Source organism: Bolinopsis microptera, chromosome 5 (genome assembly GCF_026151205.1).
Source record: "Bolinopsis microptera isolate Bmic1 chromosome 5, MBARI_Bmic_1.0, whole genome shotgun sequence".
Taxonomy (NCBI): Eukaryota; Metazoa; Ctenophora; class Tentaculata; order Lobata; family Bolinopsidae; genus Bolinopsis; species Bolinopsis microptera.
The window spans coordinates 13,260,944-13,284,839 of record NC_087076.1 but is presented as its reverse complement, the minus strand read 5'-3'; the positions used below and the strand labels follow the sequence as shown (position 1 = coordinate 13,284,839).

The 23,896-nt window shown below is 40.7% G+C and overlaps 3 protein-coding genes and 2 long non-coding RNA genes across 8 annotated transcripts in view; 2 read left to right on the top strand and 3 right to left on the bottom strand.

Annotated features, from left to right (window-relative positions):
- Window positions 1–17,608, bottom strand: part of LOC134815019 (GTP-binding protein 4-like) — a 56,352-nt gene extending 38,744 nt beyond the window's left edge. Inside the window, exon 1 of one of the 2 annotated variants that reach the window (XM_063823455.1) lies at window positions 17,582–17,608. The gene's annotated coding sequence lies outside the window, so the exon portion shown is untranslated. Of the gene's footprint in view, window positions 1–3,216; window positions 3,227–17,581 lie in introns of those variants that run through there. The other variant, XM_063823456.1, reaches the window with a different exon arrangement.
- The window catches only part of LOC134815018 (penicillin acylase 2 proenzyme-like), a 79,574-nt gene that overhangs the window by 10,846 nt on the left and 44,832 nt on the right, over window positions 1–23,896 (bottom strand). Inside the window, exons 2-4 of one of the 2 annotated variants that reach the window (XM_063823454.1) lie at window positions 5,234–6,014; window positions 4,205–4,339; window positions 3,283–3,777 (exon numbers count right to left, since the gene is read on the bottom strand). In XM_063823454.1, the coding sequence (XP_063679524.1) occupies window positions 3,283–3,777; window positions 4,205–4,339; window positions 5,234–6,011 (1,408 nt within the window). In that variant the 5' untranslated portion in view covers window positions 6,012–6,014. Of the gene's footprint in view, window positions 1–3,282; window positions 3,778–4,204; window positions 4,340–5,233; window positions 6,018–23,896 lie in introns of those variants that run through there. The other variant, XM_063823452.1, reaches the window with a different exon arrangement.
- LOC134815458 (uncharacterized) lies at window positions 6,202–7,407 on the top strand. Its single transcript, XM_063823993.1, has 2 exons — window positions 6,202–6,586; window positions 6,758–7,407. The coding sequence occupies exons 1-2, from the start codon at window positions 6,202–6,204 to the stop codon at window positions 7,405–7,407; spliced, it is 1,035 nt and encodes a 344-aa protein (XP_063680063.1).
- LOC134815358 (uncharacterized) lies at window positions 20,005–23,491 on the top strand. The gene is made up of 2 exons (XR_010160250.1): window positions 20,005–20,153; window positions 23,270–23,491. It is a non-coding gene; the product is annotated as an uncharacterized LOC134815358 (long non-coding RNA).
- Window positions 20,717–23,480, bottom strand: LOC134815357 (uncharacterized). Of its 2 annotated transcripts, none has more exons than XR_010160249.1 (3): window positions 23,397–23,480; window positions 21,051–21,155; window positions 20,717–20,888 (listed from the first exon to the last, which is right to left on the bottom strand). It is a non-coding gene; the product is annotated as an uncharacterized LOC134815357 (long non-coding RNA). The 2 variants fall into 2 exon arrangements; XR_010160248.1 differs by lacking the exon at window positions 23,397–23,480 and adding an exon at window positions 22,751–23,168.

Below are 23,896 nucleotides of genomic sequence, written 5' to 3'. Positions count from 1 at the left end.
GGATGACTGAGAGGGAGGAGGAGGGGGACTCAGGAGGAGGACTCAGAAGGAAGAGGAGGAGGACTCAGGAGGAGGACTCAGGAGGAGAACTTAGGAGAAATGAGAAGGAGGACTGAGGAGAACTGAGGAGGAGGAGGAGGAGGACTGAATAGGAGGAGGAGAAGGAGGGGGACTGGGAGAGGACTGGGGAGGAGGAGGACTGATGAGAAGGATGAGGAGGAGGACCCAGGAGGAGGAGGACTGAGGACCGAGGAGGAAGAGGAAGAGGATGAAGAGGAGGATGAGGACCCAGGAGGAGGAGGACATAGGAGGAGGACTAAGGAGGACTGAGGAGGACTGAGGAGGATGGCTGAGGAGGATGACTGAGGAGGATGACTGAGAGGGAAGAGGAGGAGGAGGAGGAGGACTGAGGAGGACTGAGAAGGATGGCTGAGGAGGATGGCTGAGGAGGATGAATGAGGAGGATGACTGAGGAGGATGACTGAGAGGGAGGAGAAGGATCAGGAAGACCCAGGAGGAGGAGGAGGAGGACCTAGGAGGAGGAGGAGGAGAACTGAGGAGGATGACTGAGGAGGAGGAGGACTCAGGAGGAGGACTGAGGAGGACTGAGAAGGAGGAGGACTGAGGAGGATGGCTGAGGAGGATGGCTGAGGAGGATGACTGAGAGGGAGGAGGAGGAGGAAGAGGAGGAAGAGGACTGAGGAGGAGGAGGAGAAGGACTGAGGAGGAGAAGGAGGACCCAGGAGGAGGAGGACCCAGGAGGAGGAGGACCCAGGAGGACCCAGGAAAAGGCCCCAGGAGGAGGAGGAGGACTGGGGAGGAGGAGAACTGTTGAGGACTGATGAGGAGGACTGAGGACGAGGAGGAAGAGTAGGAGGAGGACTGAGGAGGGGAGGAGGAAGAGGACTGGGGAGGATCAGGAAGACCCAGGAGGACCCAGGAGGAGGAGGAGGAGGAGGACCCAGGAGGAGGAGGAGGACTGAGGAGGAGGACTGACGATGACTGAGAAGGAGGAGGACTGAGGAGTACTGAGGAGGATGGCTGAGGAGGATGGCTGGGGAGGATGGCTGAGGAGGATGACTGAGGAGGATGACTGAGAGGGAGGAGGAGGAGGACTCAGGAGGAGGACTCAGAAGGAAGAGGAGGATGACTCAGGAGGAGGACTCAGGAGGAGAACTTAGGAGAAATGAGAAGGAGGACTGAGGAGAACTGAGGAGGAGGAGGAGGAGGAGGACTGAATAGGAGGAGGAGAAGGAGGGGGACTGGGAGAGGACTGGGGAGGAGGAGGACTGATGAGAAGGATGAGGAGGAGGACCCAGGAGGAGGAGGACTGAGGACCGAGGAGGAAGAGGAAGAGGATGAAGAGGAGGATGAGGACCCAGGAGGAGGAGGACATAGGAGGAGGACTAAGGAGGACTGAGGAGGACTGAGGAGGATGGCTGAGGAGGATGACTGAGGAGGATGACTGAGAGGGAAGAGGAGGAGGAGGAGGAGGACTGAGGAGGACTGAGAAGGAGGAGGAGGAGGAGGACTGAATAGGAGGAGGAGGAGGAGGGGGACTGGGGGAGGACTGAGGAGGAGGATGGAGGACTGACGATGACTGAGAATGAGGAGGACTGAGGAGTACTGAGGAGGATGGCTGAGGAGGATGGCTGGGGAGGATGGCTGAGGAGGATGACTGAGGAGGATGACTGAGAGGGAGGAGGAGGAGGACTCAGGAGGAGGACTCAGAAGGAAGAGGAGGATGACTCAGGAGGAGGACTCAGGAGGAGGACTTAGGAGAAATGAGAAGGAGGACTGAGGAGAACTGAGGAGGAGGAGGAGGAGGAGGACTGGGGAGGAGAAGAACTGTTGAGGACTGATGAGGAGGACTGAGGACGAGGAGGAAGAGTAGGAGGAGGACTAAGGAGGGGAGGAGGAAGAGGACTGGGGAGGATCAGGAAAACCCAGGAGGACCCAGGAGGAGGAGGAGGAGGAGGACCCAGGAGGAGGAGGAGGACTGAGGAGGAGGACTAACGATGACTGAGAAGGAGGAGGACTGAGGAGTACTGAGGAGGATGGCTGAGGAGGATGGCTGAGGAGGATGGCTGGGGAGGATGGCTGAGGAGGATGACTGAGGAGGATGACTGAGAGGGAGGAGGAGGAGGACTCAGGAGGAGGACTCAGAAGGAAGAGGAGGAGGACTCAGGAGGAGGACTCAGGAGGAGAACTTAGGAGAAATGAGAAGGAGGACTGAGGAGAACTGAGGAGGAGGAGGAGGAGGAGGACTGAATAGGAGGAGGAGAAGGAGGGGGACTGGGAGAGGACTGGGGAGGAGGAGGACTGATGAGAAGGATGAGGAGGAGGACCCAGGAGGAGGAGGACTGAGGACCGAGGAGGAAGAGGAGGAGGACTGAGGAGGAGGACTAACGATGACTGAGAAGGAGGAGGACTGAGGAGGACTGAGGAGGATGGCTGAGGAGGATGACTGAGGAGGATGACTGAGAGGGAAGAGGAGGAGGAGGAGGACTGAGGAGGACTGAGAAGGAGGAGGAGGAGGAGGAGGACTGAATAGGAGGAGGAGGAGGGGGACTGGGGGAGGACTGAGGAGGAGGATGGAGGACTGAGGAGAAGGATGAGGAGGAGGACTGAGGACTGAGGAGGAAGAGGAGGAGGATGAAGAGGAGGAGGAGGACTGGGGAGAAGGACCCAGGAGGAGGACTCAGGAGGAGGAGGAGGACTGGGGAGGAGGAGGACTGTTGAGGACTGATGAGGAGGACTGAGGACGAGGAGGAGGAGTAGGAGGAGGACTGAGGAGGGGAGGAGGAAGAGGACTGAGAAAGATCAGGAAGACCCAGGGGGAGGAGGAGGAAGAGTAGGAGGAGGAAGCATCTAAATGTTATTTCCATTTTTTTCCGTTTTTGTCCATTTTTGTCCGCTCTATTTTTTGTCCGTTTTGAAAATATAGGGTACCGAACGGACAAAAAACATGATCCCCTTATAACAGCAAAAATTGAACATTTTATTTAGCAATTTAGGTGTTTATTAATGTCCGCCTATGTCCGCCTATGTCCGCCTATGTCCGTCTATGTCCGCCTATGTCCGCCTATGTCCGTCTATGTCCGCCTATGTCCTGTCCTTTTTGGATTCTATGAGACAAGCGGACATAGACGGACGTGACACCCCCCCCAATGTAGTTGTACCAGTATCATTGGCATTATGGGTTACCATTTCAATCAAATTATTTCAAATGGAAAATATTTAAATAATTATCACTAAAATTAAGACATCTATTTTATAAACCTGCCCAAAGATTGGCTGAGTTCCAAGCAGGAAGCGGCAGCAGACCATCACTGTTAGGACGCAGTGGAACAGACCCAGTCTGTTGGTACCCAATATTACCATGGATATCTGCCAGCAAATAGTTAGCTCCCAGAAGGGATTGCGGAACGAGTTTCTTGGCATCTGCCACTGATTGAGCAAAAGGAAGGATGGACTGTCTCATGGTGATCTCTTCACTTCTATCAGGTATTCTCATAGCAACATAGACACCATCAGAGATCTCCTTATCATAATTTTCTGCATTCCTCTCTATAAGATGACCCTCTCCAGTCTCATAGAATATCGCTTCTTTTCCAACCACTTCATATTTTCTCGATTTTAGAGGTAGGTAAGTGCCATCACGTTCGTATTTTCCATCCTTTATCCTCTCGATGAAGTAGTCACTCATATCCAGCATACCATATGTCAATGAAAAGGTCAATGCTTTGTTCCTTCCCATAAGGATGAAAGGGACCCCTGAAATTGCAAAGATTAAAAGATGAAATATTAGATACAGCATTTTTCTACCTTGCTGAAGGTGACATAATAAGGCATGTGTTTATAGATTGGCGATTATGACTTCATTGCATTGTATTCATGTAAAAGCTATAAGTAAGTCCAGCTTCATATTGTGATCATATAATTGTGATTCATATTCTACTATTATATTTTATGTGTTTGTATATGTATTTGAATTTGAGTTAACTCCTTTATATTTCAGGAGTATGCTATATAATATATACGATGTCTGTGTTAGCCGTGGGGTCTCTGTATGTCTATTGACTTATCTACTTTCAACTATCAACGTGTGTCATTGATTCACTGAACTAACACATCGTGTAACCGTGATACAATTTTTGACAGAAAGGATTTGCAAAGGAGACAATTTTTCTGAGACTCTCACCTGGCACAGAAATACCAAAAATAGAATCTCCCTGCCTGGAATAGTAAGAGGATTCGTAGAAGGTGTTAGGATACTTTGAAAGGTCAAGATGGGGATCCGAACTCATGATGGGAAATCCACTGCTTGATATTGCACCTGAAGGAGAAATTGTAACTTCATTGGGGACAGCAGCTAGGCATTTAGTTAAAAGCAGTCGATGGCTTCAAGATTAACATTTTAAAGAAAGCATTAAAGCAAGGTCAAGCATGTAAAACCTGCGGAATTGACTGTTTGGGTTACCTGTTATTACCGGGGGGGGGGGGGGGGGGGGGGGGTCAGTACCCATACGTTGGCCTTAATAGGTCAATCACTGAGTGCCCAATTGAAATAAATTCTTTCTGGAATGACTTACTACCACCACTGGTTCGAGGAATTTGTCAATGTTCATTTTCGCATTTATTAGATAGTTCGGATAGTCGGATCGAGCCAAATTTTATTGAATGGTGTTTGGCCATTTAAATTACGTTTATCCTGAAAAAATAAGAGTTCTAGCTTCTCAGATGACCGAGATATGAAGCATATAACGAGTTTGTTCATTACTTGTGATCAGGTGATTGGGTTGAGGCTAGATCCGCATTACGAGAATCGTGCAGAGAGCCCAATTACGGTGTCGTTATTGGGTAATCATTGAGTACCTAATCAATTTTGCTAAAGAGATAAACAAATTGCTTGATGTCTTCGTCATTTTAAATCTGTTTCGCACCATTTTTTCAGATTATATTCCTGATTAAATGACCTATTGCAATATGTTACAATGGAGTCTCTAACATGTTCACAAACACCAGTATAAGCAATTCAATGTTGATTGGGTGTGGCCCCCCAAAAATCGAATTTTCAAATTTTGGTGGCGGAATCCTTGAACAAGTAGGTACAGTATGCCATCTGCAAAGCAACAACTCTCAAATATATAAAACGGCGGTGGTATAAGACCCAATGTATGGGTACTGACCCCCCCCCCCCCCCCCCCTGTATAAGTAGGTAAAAACTTACCAGAAACAACCCAATTGTTGCTATTTGTTATCACAGGAACAGGTGATTTTAATCCATCATTTGATTTGAGATCCTTGATACTTTTATACATTGTAACATGTTCCATGGTGAGATTGTTCAAATGAGGATGAAACACCTGTTTTAAAAACTCATGAGAGACTTTGTCTGATCGCAGAAATTCGATAATGGTTTTCTCCACTGCAAAGGATATTTCTTCCAAACCAACAAAGGACACGAAGCTGATGAAGGTTGATACATCAGTTGGCACAAATGGTTCTGGATGGTAGTTAATAAGAACAAACTCGAAAGGACGTCTATGATTCTTCATGTAGTTGTTTACTCCAGCAACGTATGATTCAAGAATGTCCTTTCCAAGACCACCATCCTCGTAACCTGCATAGTAAGCTTTGTTCCTGCCGTGGAAATCAAACTGTTTGGAGATAAGATCCAATTTGTGGTTGGTCTCAGCATAAGGGAAGGTCTCTGTAAGCCGTCCTTGAGCAGCAAGTCTTGTGAGACATATTTGAACATACCTGTCTCGAGCGTGCATCCAACCTAGAGTTTTGTAAAAATCTGATGCAGTATTTTCCCCATATCCCACCAATGTCAGGTGCTCTGTGCGTTTCACAGTAATGTTTGAACCATCAATAGACAGATGAGTTGTCATTCCTGGGTACTGGTAGTCTGTGACAACATAAACCATCAGCAGATGAGAAGCTAGGATGCTGCATAATACCGGAAGGAGATATTTGAAGAGGTTCTGGTTTTTACCATCCATTGCCTAAAAATAAGCATATATATTATAAGCTTGTTGAGCTCTACATTGCTAGATGAAATTTCGAAGAAAGAGGAAACTGGTCAACTTTTAAGAAACATGTTTTTAAAAGTTGTAAACAGGATTAAACATAGTTGTATGTTTATAACCCATACGCCGAGGTTGAAACAAATATTTACAGGGATCATCCATCATGTGTTCTACTGACTCAGAGATGTTCTCTTTCAACATAGGAGCCTCCCAAGGAGACAGCACAGCTGGTAAATTGTTTACCCTCAATCTAGCTGGAGCTGTAGTGCACATAAGAGCAGGCCCCTCAAGACCCAACCCTACGATAGCCGATAACCACATGCCTCTTGAGTCCGGCTATTCAGACGATGTAGAGGAGATTGGTGAAGATATGGAGGAGTTACAGGATATCTTTCAGATCTCCAAGAATATTCTCAGTGAATGGAGTCTCTTTGTCAATGACACAAAGACAAAGTTTACCAGAGTGTATTTAGAAGAAGTTGGTGCCTGTGACGAGTGGGATAATGAACTAAGAGGAAAAGAGGAGTGGAGAAACGAGACGCTTCTTGGTACTGTCAGGCTATATATTTCCAGTCCTATATATTACACCTTTAGTTTATATTATAGGACCTTTGGCTACTGTTACCTTAACTTTGTTATCTCTCAGGATATATTGTTAACTATACTATTAACTACATGTACTTGTGCTAATCCTTTGAACACTCTTTTACTATACCCAGTGGAGTATCATTGCCTCGGAACACAGGTCGACAGTACTAAGCTTGGATCAGAGCAGGATGTTACTAATAGAATAAATAAAGCTAACTCTGCCTTCTGGTCATTTGACAAGCTGTGGTGCCAGGGATCAGAGAGGAGTCAGATAACTGAGAAGAGAAAGATCAAACTCTACGACTCACTAGTAGTATCAGTGCTCCTGTACAACTGCTACTGCTGGGCCGTACCTCAGCATGTTCTAGAGTCTGTAGATGTTGTTCAGAGGAAGCACCTCAAGCGCATCCTACACATCTATTGGCCTAGCTCAATATCTAACAAGGCCCTCTGCGCTCGTACCCAGACCAGGCCCCTTTCCGAGAGAGTGGAAAAGGCACGGTGGACAATGCATGTTCTACGCGGTGACAACGACACGCCTGCCTACCAGTCTCTGTTATTGGCTACACTAGGATGTCAAACACTAAAGGGACGAGTGGGTAGACACAGGACTAATTTGTATGATATTATTGTGAAAAAGGACCTATTTAAGAGACAAATTGATTTGAAAAATGAAAATGATTTCATCAACTTAGTGAACTTAGCAAGAGATAGAGTAGGATGGAGGAGTTTATTTACTTTGAGACATATTGAACGAATGAGTCTTCGTAAGCGTAAATAGGCCAGCACTTTGCTGAGCCTCTTTAGGTGCTCTTTTGTTTATATATGTTATTATATATATATATATTATGATTGGCTACTGGGACACGTCATACACACGGTTGGATTGTTAATTCGGTTGAAGTACCTTTACATCCATTATCACCATAATCTGAACATGATTTATTAAAAATTTGCAATATTGAAAACGAAAAATCTGAATAAACTGAAAATTTTGAAACTGAAAGCTGCACTCAATTGATGGAAGGCAAAAATTTACTCATAACTAGAAAGGTAATAACTACAAATGAACAGCAGATTTATAAATCTGCTGATAAAAATTAGATAAAAGACATGGTAACTGATAAGAGTTTGAAATTAGGAAAACAAATTTTTTTAGGAAAACAAATTTAAATTTTGGTATTTATTAATAACAATCAAAACATATCATATCATAAAAATAAAGCCGCGCGTTGGTTGACTGCCTCAGTAAGGTGAATAATATAAGCTCGAAGGTGCCCTGCGCATTTACAGAACCTCATGCGGCGATCACATGATCATGAGGACCTGTGAGCGCCAAGTTTAATTTAAAGTTTTTAGAAATCATACATCACTACGAGTTACTCATGCTTTTTTAATTTTTATAGGAGTGTAGATTGTCAGGTATTTCATACTTAGTCGGTTTAAAGCTGTTATATTTATGTTTAGAACTCACTATTGTTTAAACTATGAAAGCAGAACGTAGGTAATGGACAATATACCGACGACAATACCAAGGACCCGAGTGCCACAATGACTTTTCCGGATCCGTTTTTACCGAGGGCTTATCCACCAGTTACTCATGCTGCATGTATAGTCTGATAATATTTATTTGTTTTATTCTATAACAAGCATTCTGTAAATTGGAGTGTCGTATTTATTATAAAAGAGCCAGCCAACCTCCGCATTATAATCTTTTGTGTGCCAAGTTCGTTTATAAAATCTTATCATATAATAAAATTGATCCAATAATTACACGTAAGCAGATAAATTGTCTAAAATTTCTGTCGCAAATCAAGTTTATAGTGCATCATGAATTTAGGCCTGATCGATCAAATATATATATCCATAAACCTTTAAGAGGCAGGATTCAAATTACTGATTCGATTGATACAGGCAGCGTCAGGGCATGGTATAGGATGCAGTATGTTCACCAAGAATAACAACTGGAATTTTAATCATATTTCCTGTTCAGCATTTTTTGTCTGAGCACTAGGAGCTCTCACTATATGTCATAGAGAATCAGATAGCAACTATTCAAATTCAAGGTCTATGTAAGTCCTAAATCTATTGAATAACAAATTATGTCTAGGGGAATTTCCTCTCAGCTTTCAATTCAAACAAAGAAATAAGAGCAGAAAATTTGCTTTTTGCAATCACATTGCAATGTAATTGCAATTAACGGTTTTGATGCACGGCCGACCCATTTAGGGGAATCGAAGCGGCAAAGTCCTCCAAGCTACAATTGGAGTTTACACTTTCAATAATCATACTAAGTAAAATACAATTTTTTAAGTAAAATACAATTTTTATTTTCCACAGAAGAATCAATACATATTGAATTATAAATATCCGATAATTCCATTAATAATCATTAAAAGTTGCTTTGTCATTTGTAAAATCAAAAACGAAAAGCCGTACGCTGAACTGTGAACGCGCGCGGCGTTTTTTTTTGCAGCTGCCTAGCTTCAAGCTTGTAGCCGCTAACATCAAAGCCGCCGCGCTCGCCCAGTGCTGGGGTGCATTCTCATTAACAATTAAACTTGGTCAAAGATAGTTATATACAATTCCTAAATTAAATCAATAATCATGTTTTTATGAGTATTCAACACTACTCGACAACAAATATTTGCCGGCCCATCAACGATTCAGTCGCCGAAACAAAAATCAAATGTTTGCTTTTTCGTTTCGGGGACTGTTTGAACTCAGTACTATATCCGACTAATCATACTTTATGATGGTTAAAATACAAAGTAAAAAGATTTTCCTCGATGGGCCGGCATTCGCAACCGTGAAACGTTTTGAGTACAACGAACGATGACACCACCACCAGCCGTTAATTAATAAGTCCATGGGTGACGGGATAAAGTTAAAGTAAGATGTGTAATTTCATATTATAATAATAATAAATAAATAAATACAACATTTATAAACCGCCTTATAGCTAAATCATATAACTAGATATAATTTAATCCTGCACTGGAGATAAACTCCAGTGCTTTCTAAAGCGGCTCTTACATTAACTGAGCTTAGTTTAATTGAAAATTAGACATGACAAGTTCATTTTACCTATGTAAATGCAAAATCAATCAAATGCTAAATACTTTAACTGCACAGTGACTAAAAGCTTTCTCTGTGTTTACATAGTTAGGAGAGGGCGGAAAACTAAGGTAAAAATAATTAATTAATTAATTAAAATTGAAATTTAAAAACACCACTATTAAGCGTACACTTTTACTCAGCAGTGTCACTACAACTAGTTTACAAAAATACTTTTAAAACTATATATCAAAAGCAAAATAAAGTTCTATGTATAAATTCGTTCATAAAACTTCCAAAAAGCTAATATAATTTAGATAAGTCAAAGAGAGGGTTAAAATTATTAATAAAACATTTTTGCTACCTCAGTGTCAGATAAAGTAAACAAATAAGTCTTCAGTGCGGACTTAAACGCCTCAACAGAATAACATTGTTTAACTGAGTCTGGTAGTGCATTAAAAACTCGTGGACCAACCACACTAAAACTACGATCACCAAAACCCTTGGTTGAACGATAAGGGACTATGAGCCTAACAGTGTGTCCATGGTGAGCATACTTAAACATATCTTGAAGGTACAGTGGCGCTATTCCATTAATAGCCTTAAAAGATAAGAGACATATTTTAAAAATCACTCTTTTAGGTATATTAAGCCAGTGCAATTTATCAAGATCGTCGCCTAGGTGATCAAATTTATATTTTCCAGTTACTGCTTTTGCACAGGCATTTTGAATAAGCTGTAGTTGATGTATGAGGTACTTGGAGATGCCGTAAAACATGGCGTTACAGTAGTCCAAACAAGAAACAACGAGGCTATTAACAATTGTCTTAAGCTGTTTTGTAGTCAGCAGAAACCGTATCTTAGTGAGGTTGCGTAGTGTTAGGAAACATTTCTTCTTCAACTCAACAACATGGTTGCTCATAGTAAGCCCAGAGTCCATATGTATCCCAAGATTCTTAACTGTGCTCACAAATCGAATAGTTGTGTCACTCCCAAAATTCACTCCCTTTATATTGATCTCTCGTAGGACGGACATAGGACCAAAAACGATTATCTGTGTTTTACTGTCATTCATTGCTAGAAAGTATTTTTTCATCCAAGCTCTAATAGATCAGTTAAACAAAAATTTCAGTTAAACAAAAATTTCAATTTTATGCCATTTATTACAGATTAAACAAGTTTACAATAAATCAATTTGATATTTAACGGAATTCTAATTCAATGTGCAGTATGGTTGTCACTCTTTAAATAGATTAGATATAGGTTGACGGGGCAAAGGAGTGTGCGTGCTGTTCGCTATTGCTCACACCAAACGGCAACCTAGTAAATGTTTTGTATGAACACCGGTCTCCATCACGATACAAAATTAGGATTGTAGAATTTATTGTATAACTATTAGTGCAGTGGAGGTAGCGGTGTGGTGCATTAATAGAGTGACAGCCTACTGATTTAGAGTTGTTTTTAAGTGAGCATAATGGGTGTATTTTTGGATCTAATGGCAACTTTAAAATTTGTTCTTTTAATCATTTATTAAATATCAGTTTAAAAATATATAAATCTGGAATCTGTTCACTCTGTGAACCATTCCTATAAAAATTTCAAAAACCCTCCTAAATTAAATATTAAAAACGTCTCAGTAATGGAAATAGTCATACAATTAAGAAATTAACCAAATTCTTAATATCTACCTAAGAGAAAAAATACCTGGTACCTAAGTCAATTTCTACCTGTAATACACTAAATATTAGGTTAAATACATAGGTGGTGGAGTCAGCACACATTTACCAAAATCAAATTTGTTTAATAGGAGGAGCCTGTGGGCCGAGATCACTGGATTAAATTTGATGAAGGGGATTGTTTTCAAATGACAGCTGCATTATGTCATAATCGCTTGTAGTCCATGCCGAATCATTATAAGCATGTTGCAGCTTTAGAAGTGCCTTTTTCAGGCGACTTTTAGCAAGGCTAATCTTGTAGGAGTAGTCAAAGAGCTTAAGTTTAGGTGCAATTGTGTTCCAAATTTTGGTGGATCTTGATATAAAGTCATTAGATGGGAGTTGTGAAATGATAGTGGTTTCCTTTCTAAAAGATGACTGATAATGCTGTTGCAGTGATACTGGGCACCTTAGTTTTAGTATTTTAAAAACTTCCATAAATGTGTGATATGTATATAAATTTTTGAAAGCCAGGATGTTTTGTTGCTTGAAAAGTGGTTTACAGTGCTCTAGTTGGAAGAATGTATGGTCAAGTGCCTGGCTGTCAAACTCTCTTGTTCTTGCACATGTAAGGAACTTGTTTAGGTATGCCTCTTTATCACCAAAGAGGACCCGTACACAGTGCTTCTGAGACAGCCAGATACTTGCTGTCCTAAAGAGTGCTGCATCACCCCAAACTTAGATACAATATGTAAGGTGGGATTCAAATAGTGTGTGGTAGAGGTCTTTATGGAGTTCCTTTGGTACAGAGTCCCTAATTCTATTTAAGGTGGCAGAGGCATAGTTTAACTTTCGTTTAAGTGCTGTTATATGAGGCCCCCAGGAAAGCTGTTCGTCAATAACAACTCCAAGAAACTTAGTTGCTTTGGTTTTTTTAATTGGAAAGCCATCAATATGGAGTTGAAGCGAATCTGGCAATTCTACTGGTTTACTAGCCTTTGGTTTAAAATGCATATAACAGCACTTTGACATGTTGATGTGAAGTTTGTTAAGGATCATATACTTTTTTATACAGCTTAGCAATTTGTTGCCTTTCTCATAAGCTTCTTCTACAGTTTTTCCATCAATAAAAATGTTGGTGTCGTCAGCAAATAGTATGAAAGTTCCTAAATCCGAGGAATTGGCAATATCATTTATGTATAGAAGAAAAAGGAGCGGTCCCAAAACAGAGCCTTGTGGAACTCCATATTTAATGATAAGGTTTTCGGATTTTTCATTAAGGACTTCTGTATACTGTGTTCTATTTGATAAGTAGCTTTTAATAAGACAGTTTGCATTGCCTCTTATTCCATACCTATCTAGTTTTGTTAGGAGTGTACTATGGTCGATTGTGTCAAATGCTTTACTCAAATCTATAAATATTCCTAGAACATGGTTTCGTTTTTTTATGCTATCTTCAATAATCCTAACAGAGTAGTTAACAGCATGGCTAGTAGAATGGGACTTGCGGAAGCCAAATTGGTTTTCATCAAGGATATTTTGTGACAGAGCGGAACTGTAGATACGGCTGTATATCACTTTTTCAAATATCTTACCAAATATAGGCAGTGTAGAGACAGGTCTGTAGTTTCCTATATCCTCTTGGTTTCCTTTCTTAAATATGGGAGTAACTTTCCCAACTTTCAAAACATCAGGAAATACCCCGCTCATCATGAGTTTGTTGAAATGTTGGGCTAAAACAGGGCAGATTAAATGAGCTGACTTTTTGATTATACGGATCGGAATATCACTAGCTTTGCCATTTTCCAACTTGGAAATTATTTCCATGAGCTCAGTATGTGAACAGTCAGATAGGAATATAGAGTTATTGTTGGATGGCAGGAGGTAGTCTTCAAATGTTGAAAATTCAGAAGCCTGTATAGGCAGGTCAGCTATTGATTCATTTAGAGTGGAGGCAATTGAGTTAAAGTATTTGTTGAACTCGTTTGCAATAACCCTTCTATCTGTTATTTTTCTGTTGTCGATTATAAATGAGGGTTTTATAGTCTTTTTACACTTCCCTCTAAGTTCATTAATGATCTGCCATGTCTTCTTACGGTCGTGCTTATTTTCTATGATTTGGTTGCAAGAGTAAGTATTTTTTGCAGAGTTAATTACAGATTTAAGGATCCTTCGGTATACCTTGAAGGTTTGTTCAAGAACATGGTCTCCATCAGGGTTTGCCTTAGTTTTAGATGTAATCCAGTTATCTTTTAATTCATGTTTTTTTTCAACGGCTGCTGAGATACTATCTGTTATCCAGGGGTTATTGATAGGATTCCGTTTAGTAGTTTTTGGCTTTACAAGTTTGCATGTTGCATCAAGTACACGATCAAATAATTTAGTAAAATCCGAGAATTCATGAGAAGTGTGCAGCTTTGAGAGGTCAGTGTTTAGTAGGGTTAGGAATTTATTAAGATTGGCATTACTGAAGTCGTAGTACTGGACATGTTTTTCACTTTTTGGACCAACCTCAAATTCGATGTCAGTGAATTCAAATGTTGGAGCATGGTCACCAATTCTATCTGTTATACAACCTGAGAGAACACAGTTACCAGGGTCATTCGTGAGGATGTTGTCAATACAAGATGGTTTGCAATTTGGTCTCTCATGTGTAGGTATCGAAATAACGGGAGCGAAACCATTTCTAAATAAGCATTCTTCAAAAAGAGTATAGTTGCCATGACCAGCATCACCATTCACTTTAAGAAGGTCAACATTAAAGTCCCCCATTATACGTACACCGGATTTAGGGAGGAGTTTACATATGTGATCAAATGACTTAAGGAAATTATGAATGTCACCATTAGGAGGGCGATAGATGACCCCTGAGATGAGTGTGAGCTTGCTGGATGATTGAGTGATCTTAACAAAGATTGATTCAATATCAGGCGTGCAGTAGCCAAGATTTTCTATGACTTCTGCATTAAGGTGATTTGCTACATACAGGGCAACACCAGTCCCTTTCAGCTTGTTTTCCTGAGTGACCTGATAAAAACTGTTGTATTGCGGTATTCTGTATAGTTCTTTAAGAGGTTCATCTGTGTTTGTTTCAGTGATACCAATTACAGAGAAATTTAGTTCAATCCGTTTGAGTTCAACATTAAGACAATCGAAGTTGGTTTTGTTACCATCTAAGTTGACAAAGTAGGATGTGAATTTTGAGTGTGTGGATGAAAGATTACATGAGTTTTGAAGCTCCCTGACTACCCTATTAAGATCAGTTGTAGAGTAGCTCTGACATTGGTCTAGAACATTCGAAATTTTTTGAATAGTTTCGTCATCACATCCACCTTCATCATCGTAGAATTTATCACCACCATCACTAATCATCCCAGAGAAGGGGTTGTAGCGTGGTATCACGTTCAGTGAACAAACCTTACATACCCATAGACCATTGGTGGGGCAGAAACCTGCTACTTTAAAACATTTAGTATGAATAGCTGTCCGACAGGCTTCACATTCCAGTAGGGGCTGCCCAATGTTGATGGGCCTTGAGCATGGCTCACAGACCTCCTTAATTAATTTCATGATCATAGTAATGTGTCGGTTAGGTTGGACCAGTGGATCCAACCCTCTGTGCTGACTCCTTAGACACCTTTTCCTTCAGAAACACACAGTTTTTCACGTGGCTTACAAACTTAGCTAAACCTCTACTTCCTAGGTGAATCGTGTCGTTACCCCTAGTGAACTTAACCGATAATAGTTTATTGTTATCTAAAAAACCATACATACCCTGAAACCAAATATTAGGAAAACAGTTCTTTATCATATCCTGTACCAAGTTGTTGTAGAGCATTATATTTTTATTCATTTCATGGATTCTTGATGGTAAAACAGGTACAACAAAAATGTTAGTAAGTGGACACAATTGACGTATTTCAGTTAGTTTGATCTTTAAAGTTGACACTGTCTCGTGGATATCTGAGACATTTCTTACGTTTTCACAGCGTAGATCGTTGGTACCACACATAAGGAAAGCGTTGGAGAATCCAGCACACAGGTGTGGATCGATGTCTTTAACACGGGCAGCCTTGACTCGTTTACCAGGGAAGGAATGACCAACTTTACCTGCACCATCCCCAAAGTTGACATCTTTGGTATTCGAATCACCGATTAAAACGATGCTTCGTCGAGACTGGCTGCTGAGAGATCTGAAGGTGATCGAAAATCTCTCCTCTGTTGGGTTATCATCAGGTAATTTTGGCACACCGTGGCGGTACCAATTTTGTGAAGACCTTGTCATAGTGTAAAGTGAGTTAGACTTCACATCAAGCTCAATAGGATCTAGGTCTTTGTCTTGTTTGGATTCAAAAAGCACAGTTCTAGTCGCACCAATTGAGATTGTGACGATTTTCGAGTTGGCAAGAATAGTGGATTCGTCATCAGAATGCATAGCTAGGTAGCTTTGGGATGGAGAGAGTCTGTCTGAGGAAGGGTAGTGGTTAATGAGGACCGAGTTTGGCTTGTGCTCGAGTTGTAGTTCTGAGGAGAACCTGTCAATAATAGAAACAAGTTCAGGTGGGATGGGCTCCTGTTGTTTAGGGGGCTGGGAACCAGTGTAGCTGTAGGGCTCTCCATACAGCCGGACGCTGTGGCCATTCTCTTCGATAAAGTCTCCAGAGTCCTTCAGAAAACCTAGAAGGTCTCCTACACTGCTCAGTTCCTTGTCTGTCAGGTATAAATCTTTGTACTGCTCGTAAGGCTGTTCAGGACATTTTAGATTTCTTTTGGTGGGTGATGGAATAACAGGTCTAGGTTGTTCTCTGTAGTTAAGCTGAGGGGATGCATTTGTTCTTCCTTTGAACTCCTGAATTTCATTGTTAAGGTCTTCTAGTCGAGCATTCAGGGATGTAATGTCGACGCTCGGAATTGACCTTTCAATGGTTTCTTTAACCGATTCACTTATCTTCTGGAGCAATGAATTTTCCAGGAGGGTGCTCTCGTTGAGTTGAACTGCTGTGGCACAGGTAATGGCTTCTTCAGCAAGAATTTTTTCTTTTTTAGCAGATGGGTGGTTCTTAGGCCTAGGAAAGATGCACGTGTAACACCAGGGACATAGCCATTTTTGGCTGATGCAGTCTAAATCACCCTGGGAGAGTTTATTGGTACCAGGTAGGTTACCGCAAGAGGCATGCCATGATTGTTTACAGTCTGAGCACTGTATTACCCAGTCTTTTCCGTCTAGGGAACTGCTACATGGGCAAGAGGTCTTTTTAGTAGATTCTGACTTTTTCTTCGTCTGATCACTACTGTTTTTCTGCTCATTGGAGCTTGTTGAACTTGACTTGGGAGTAGTAGATTTGTTTGCGAGGGGACTGGCTTGTCCTCCTTTCGCCAGAGGACTTACACCACGTGGGCTTTGACGACGTTTGGCTTGTAGGCTCGAGGACTTCTGGGTGGGTGATCCAGAGGATAGAGTTTTCTTTTCTGTGTTTTTCTGCATTAGTGTATGGTTAGCAAGGAGCACATGATGAGATCGGGACCAGGGCACCATAGAACTAGCCAGCAGCCTGAAAATAAGATGATGAGAGTAAAAGAGTTTTGACATATGAGTGAGTGATATAAAGAAGAAGAGTAATTTGAAATCAGGATGAGCAGTTTTTAAAGTAAAAAGAAGAACATAGACTTATCAGATGAATGCAAAATGTGTTTTTGTGATGTGTTTTTTTGCTTGGTGTCATGGGAGGGGCAAAAGGGCAAGGGAATGGAGGGGCGCGGCGGGGAAGCGGGATGGGCTGCACTGGGCAAGGGGAGACAAATATTGTTTTTATTAATTTGTCTAAAGTAGATTTGTGTATTATTTTTAGGGTGGGGCTGATTTTTTTTGTAAAGAAAAAAGAAGAGTATATTATATATAATACAGAACATGAATAGAAATGATTTTTAATGACGCATAGAGGTTAACACTACAACACCACTATAAACAATTATTCAAGAATGTCCATGCAGTCCAGAGTACCCGCAACAGGTAATGGGAGGGAGGAGTTGGGCTAGGGTGGGGCAATGAAGAGATGAGTGCTTGTGTCTTGATGGAGGAGATGCAGATGTGACATGAATCTAAGAAGAACTCATCTTAATATCGAGGCTGATAACCAGTCTTCTGATGCCACTGGTCCCGAGAGCTCACATGCACCCCGTGCAAGTTGTTTACAGCTGCATTTCTTTATGTTGCGGGTACTCTTGGCTTACATTGCACATCCTCAAATTATTTGTTATATAGTAGTGTTGAAAGTATTAAAAGCATCCCCTGAGCTTAGAGAGTAACGTTTCGCACTGGTTGATGGGTTTAAATCTCTTTAAGATCTGGTGTAATCATTATCAAGACGTACATTTTTAAAACTTTGCTGCCTAGGAGATATCAACTCTTTTAAGTAAGGAGGAGCTATATTATTTAAACACTTGTAGGCAAGTAGGGCAATCTTAAAATCTATTCTAAATCTAACTGGTAGAAAATGAACTTTCTTAAGAAGTGGAGTAGTGTGTGCCTTTCTTCCTCTCCCAAAAATAAATCTTACAGCAGAATTTTGCACCTTCTGTAAACGACTTAAATCATAAGAGCTCAGTCCAAAATATACGCTATTGCAATAATCAATTCTAGAGAGTACTAGAGCATGAACAAGCTGAATCTTAAGGTTAAAAGACAGTTTTGATGCAATAAACCACAAATTTCTGATCTGAATATTACATGCTTGAACCACTGACGTAATCTGATCACTCATTGAAAGATAACTGTCCAAATACAGCCCAAGACTCTTCACAGTTCCACTAACAACATGTGGCTCTTGATCCTTAACAATCTGTAGAGAGGCTGGAATATTTGTTGAGTCAGATTTAGAGGATATAACGATGACTTCAGTCTTAGAAGAATTCAGTTGAAGGAAATTGTTTGTCATCCATTTCTTGATATCAGACATACAGTGTTCCATATTGTGCTCTAGCTGTGATGGGTCATCAGAATCAAGAGTGAAATACAGCTGGGTGTCATCTTGTATCACGTGGTGACCCCCACGGTCGCTTCACTATAGTCTTCGACGCTATAGTCTTCGACGCTACAGGGGGAGCCGCGCACTTCGTGCGCGGCGGGTCATACAACGTATGACAAGTGTCATCAGCATACAAATGAATACAGCACCCATGCATACTTGAAATGTTCTCAAGATCTTTGGTGTACAATATGAATAGCAGGGGGCCAAGGATTGAACCTTGTGGCACACCTATCTCAAGAACAGTTGCTGAGGAAGACGAATCCTTGACTTTGACACAAAATGAACGGTTAGCCAAGTAGGACCTGATCCATGTAAGAGCAATGCCTGTAATGCCATAAGCAGATCTTAGCTTCTTGATTAATCTTGGGTGATTGACAGTATCAAAGGCAGCACTCAAATCTAGAAGTAAAAGAACAACTTTAGTTTTCTTGTCAATAGTTATCAAGATGTCGTTATGGATTCTGGTTGTTGCAGTTTCACAGCTATGAAACTTCCTATAGCCGGACTGAACTTTAGAAAGCAAGTTGTTATCCTCAAGATAACTGGTGAGCTGTATAGATACACACTTCTCAATGATTTTTGACAAGAATGAGAGATTGCTAATAGGCCTATAGTTAGATAGGCCTATAGTAAGATATTGCCTATCACCTATCACCAAAGTTACTTTGCATATACTGCTTCTAGTTACACGATAGCGATCTCAGTTCCCAATAACGTGTGACCCAACAGAAGGGATTGTGGAAGGACACGTACATTTTTCATTAACACGTGCCCTAGTATCACTCAGTAGCAGTAACTAAAAACCTTGTGAGTTTGATGAACCAACAAGACCAGGATATCACCAAGCTGGACCTGGGCAAGATAAAAGAAAAGAAAGAAGAACTGAGGAAACAGAAAGAGGAGTTTCTCTCCCAAAGGTTCAAGGTGCTCTATAATGAGTCAGATCATCAACTTAAGAACCACCTAGGCCAAGCAAGAGAGAAGGGAGCCTCAACATGGCTCTCAACACTACCACTGAAGGACCTCAACTATGTTCTGAACAGGCAGGAGGTCCAAGACAGCATACGCCTACGTTATGGTTGGAAGATCCAAGGAGTGCCCTCTAAATGTGCCTGCGTAAATGTAAACAGTATCTACCACGCCCTTGACTGTAAACTAGGTGGATACGTTTCCATGCGCCACAATGCCATAAGAGACACTGCTGCTTTCTTCCTCCGAGAAGTGTAAGGATAAGCTCATTCTCAAGGAAGACCAACACCCAGGATGAAGCACCCTTTGAATGAATATTCTATGACATCAGGGTCACACATCCTAACTGTGACACAAATACATTTACCTTACTAGATCTTACACAAATACATTTATCTTACTAGATAAGATCTATAGAGATCATGAGAAAGAAAAGAAAGATTTGTATGAAGAGAGAGTACTTCAGTCGGAGAAAGGATCCTTTGTCCCTCTAGTCTTCATAACCTCCGGAGGTATAGGACGCTCTGCACTGTGTTTGTAGATCGTGCCTCTGAGATGATAGAAGCCAGAAACATCGGCCGAGACCAGCGACCAGATTATCTCCACCTTAACTGGAGGGGTACAGCTAAACTAGGCACTTTGATTCGTAACACAGTGCTTCTTAGAATGAATGGAGGAGTTGATAGAAGGAAAAGGAGAACAGACGAGGTTGATGGACGCTCATATCGGAACGTGTTGAGTGGGACGGGTTCTACTACTGCTGCTGAGTCTCGACACCAGGATGGTTACCAGCCATTCTGACTCCCCTGAGTAAAGAGGTATGCCTAGTCTGTGCGAAGTTCATTAACGTAGGACAATTCATTGTTGAATGCTGTGAATGCGACTGCCCAATGCACCATAAGTGCTATACCAAATCCATTAACAATGACACATTATCTGACGATTTTTACTGTCCCAAGTGCGTACATTTAGCAGTTATTCGTTACAATCCATTTCGACTTGCATGCACTAATTTAAGTGATATTGAAAGTAGTGAAGTGGATGACACTATCATAAAAGTAGATCAAATACTAAATAACTGCGTATCGTACAATGTCAAGGAATTCAACAAAGCACTAGATAATCAAATGAATGAATTTTCATCGCTTCTCTTCCAAAACATCGACGGCAATAAGTCAAATTTCGACACTTTCGCTATTGAATCCCATAGGCTCACCAAGAAATTCTCGATCATAGCCTTAGCGGAAACAAATGAAGGTCCTGAATCCAGCAGTTTGTATCAATTAACTGGATACAACAGTTTCTACCAAAACACAATACCAGATAAAAAAAAGGGCACTGGAGTGGCTCTCTATGTTTGTGACACTCTTAGTGTCAGAGTAAACGGCAATGTATCCCATATCACTGAACATTTAGAAACTCTTTTTGTGGCCGTAAGTAGTACAACTTCCCCAGTAACAGTTGGTGTAATGTACCGTCCTCCAAGTGGTAATGTCAATGTTGCACTATCTGAACTCTCTGACATCCTTGACAGTCTCCCCAAGTGTAGTTACCTAGCGGGTGATTTTAACATTGATTTACACGATAAGAATAGCACAATCGTACAACGCTATGAAGAAATACTATTAAGTAAAGGATTTTTCCCCCTAATTTCGTTAGCAACACATGAGAAACCAGGCTGCAAAGCATCCTGTATTGATAACATAATAACTAACGACGTAGAGAGTATAGTAGCTTCTGGAATACTGACTGACCGTATATCACACCACTCACCCATCTTCCAAATCTTTGATAGAAACTTGGACTCTAGCAGAATTGACCTGAAATACAAACAGTATTATGATTACAACAAACCGAATGTAAAAGCTTTTTTACAGACTCTGGAACATGATCTCAATAATAATGTTATCGACAATTTTACAACATTTCACGACATATTTAAGGACTGTATAGATAGAACTTGTAAGTTAGAAACCCCTAAATGCTCTAAAAGAACAGCACTGAACAACCCATGGATTACACCAGACCTTGTGGGCAAAATTTCATATCAGCACGAACTTTACGATAAATGGGTAAAGGTCAGAAAAGTTAAATGTAAATTTGGGGAAATTGAAAATAAAGGGGGGACATGCCAATGCCCAATATGTTGCTCAAAACGTGACAAGTATAAAAAATACAGTGACTGCAGGCGGAAGGTCAAAAAAGATCGCCGCAATGCTCAATCTAAGTTCTATGGTGGAAAATTTGCAGAGTTGCACGGAAACAGTAAAAAGACGTGGGAATTAATTAACCAAATACGGGGTAAACGAAAACGACAAACCAAACCTCTATTTACTATCAATAATGAAAAAATTACTAATCGTAGGGTAATAGCTAATGAGTTTAATAAGTACTTTGTCTCCCTAGCTTCTAATCTTAACGAGGCATACAATGAAATCGGCGAACTATTAATTAATGGCATCCCCAGTATCTATGACTACCTACCAAAATCCAACACGACCAGTATTTACATGCATGATTGTACAATCGATGAAGTATGTAAAATAATATCAGAATTGAAAAATGGCAAATCGTCTGATATCCCAATACATGTTGTAAAAGCGTCATCCAGAATTATCGCCCCCCTATTATCTGTACTATACAATGAATGTTTGAAGGAGGGAATATTCCCGGACGATTTAAAGATTGGCAGGATCAGTCCCATATACAAGAAAGAAAATGAAGAATTACTTGAAAACTATAGACCAGTCTCTACCTTAGCCGTATTTGGTAAGTTATTCGAGAAAATTATATATAGTAGGCTATACAGCTTTTTCCAGTCACAAAATATGATCTATGAAAATCAGTATGGATTCCGTAAAAATCACTCTACTAGTCATGCCCTGAATTTCTCAGTGAATTATATAGAATCATGCCTTAATAAAAAGCAGCACGTGCTCGGAATATTCATTGATCTAAGCAAAGCATTCGATACCATCTCAGCTGACAAATTACTGAGTAAGCTAGATAATTACGGAATTCGAGGCAATGCCAACAAACTCATTGCTAGTTATCTCTCTAATAGATATCAATACGTCTCGGTCCTAGGAGAAGAGTCTGACAAGCTTCCAGTTCTCTTTGGAGTACCCCAGGGATCTTGTCTTGGTCCGTTACTATTTATTATTTATATCAACGACCTATATAGGGCAACTGAACTAGGCAAGTTCATTCTATTTGCTGACGATACAAATATATTTGTCGCGGATGAATGTAAGATAAAGTTATATGAACGAGCAAACCAAATTCTCAAACTGGTACAACTGTATATGAAATGTAATCTCCTGCATATTAACATTAAGAAATGCTGTTACATTCACTTTAAACCAACGAATAGAAAAAGCAAGGTAGAACATAATGAAGAAGAACACGTACTTACTCTAAACAATGTAGTAATAAAGCAAGTCAAAAAGGTGAAGTTTCTTGGTGTTATTATTGATGATCAGCTTAAATGGGATGCTCATATACGGTCGCTCAACACAAAGCTGAAATGTGAAAGTGGGAAAATTTGTAGAATACGGCACATTATTCCAGAAAAACTCTACAAAGAACTGTACTACACACTATTTGAATCACACTTGCGATTTGGGATATCAGTATGGGGTGGCCTTAGTAACAACAGGCTTGAACCAATATTTATCACTCAGAAGAAATGTGTTAGAATACTATTTGGTAACCGAGAGGCGTACTTAGAAAAGTTTAGAACTTGTGCTAGAACACGAAGTAAAGACAAGCAAAAATTAGGAAGCGACTTCTATGAAAAACAGCACACAAAACCGCTATTTAAGAAAAATGGTTTACTAACCATACACAGTTTGTTCAAACACACATGTTTATTGGAAATGTTCAAAATCAATAAATTAGAATCCCCAGTCCCACTCCTAAATCTATTTAACAGATCATCAAGACGTGCTGATCGATTCATCACTCCAACCCCATCCACCTCCTTCATATATCAATCGACAAAAATGTGGAACGATTGTAGAAACACTGCTAGCAATATCAACTTCTCTACATCAACGAACCTTGTGAAATCCACAATAAAAAAGGAGTTACTCGGCATGCAGTCCAGGTACGACGAAATAGATTGGTGTGAACTGAACTTCGATTCCAACGAACTGAAATTCTAATGTCTACTCAATGAAGATATGCTGAGCGCTAAAGCCGATTGAAATGTTAATGTCTAAAGTATAAAATTTCGGCGGTCACGCCGCGCATTTTGCGCGCTGTGCCGCTATTTTTGGCCCATCTTATCAGATATTATTTACAATGTACTCGCACAGTACATGCAGGGCATGCCTCAAGATCATATTAGTGTAGGAATCATTATGTTTTCAACAATTCATTATATGTCGAATTCAGCAGTGGGTCCTCTCTTCGTCCGGTTTGTGTGTTTGTCGCCTGTCTGGACTCTCGTAGTCATGTAATTTTTAATTTTTAATTTCTAATTTGTTATTTTAATTTTAATTTTAATTTTTCAATTTTCTAAATGTGTGTTCTGCTCCGGGACTCGATTACCGTATCG

Excerpts from the sequence above, each read along its gene's own strand:
- LOC134815458 (XM_063823993.1), top strand. The coding sequence starts at position 6,202 with ATGTGTTCTACTGACTCAGAGATGTTCTCTTTCAACATAGGAGCCTCC. Across the intron at positions 6,587-6,757 it reads GAGAAACGAGACGCTTCTTG|TGGAGTATCATTGCCTCGGA; the intron begins GTACTGTCAGGC and ends TACTATACCCAG.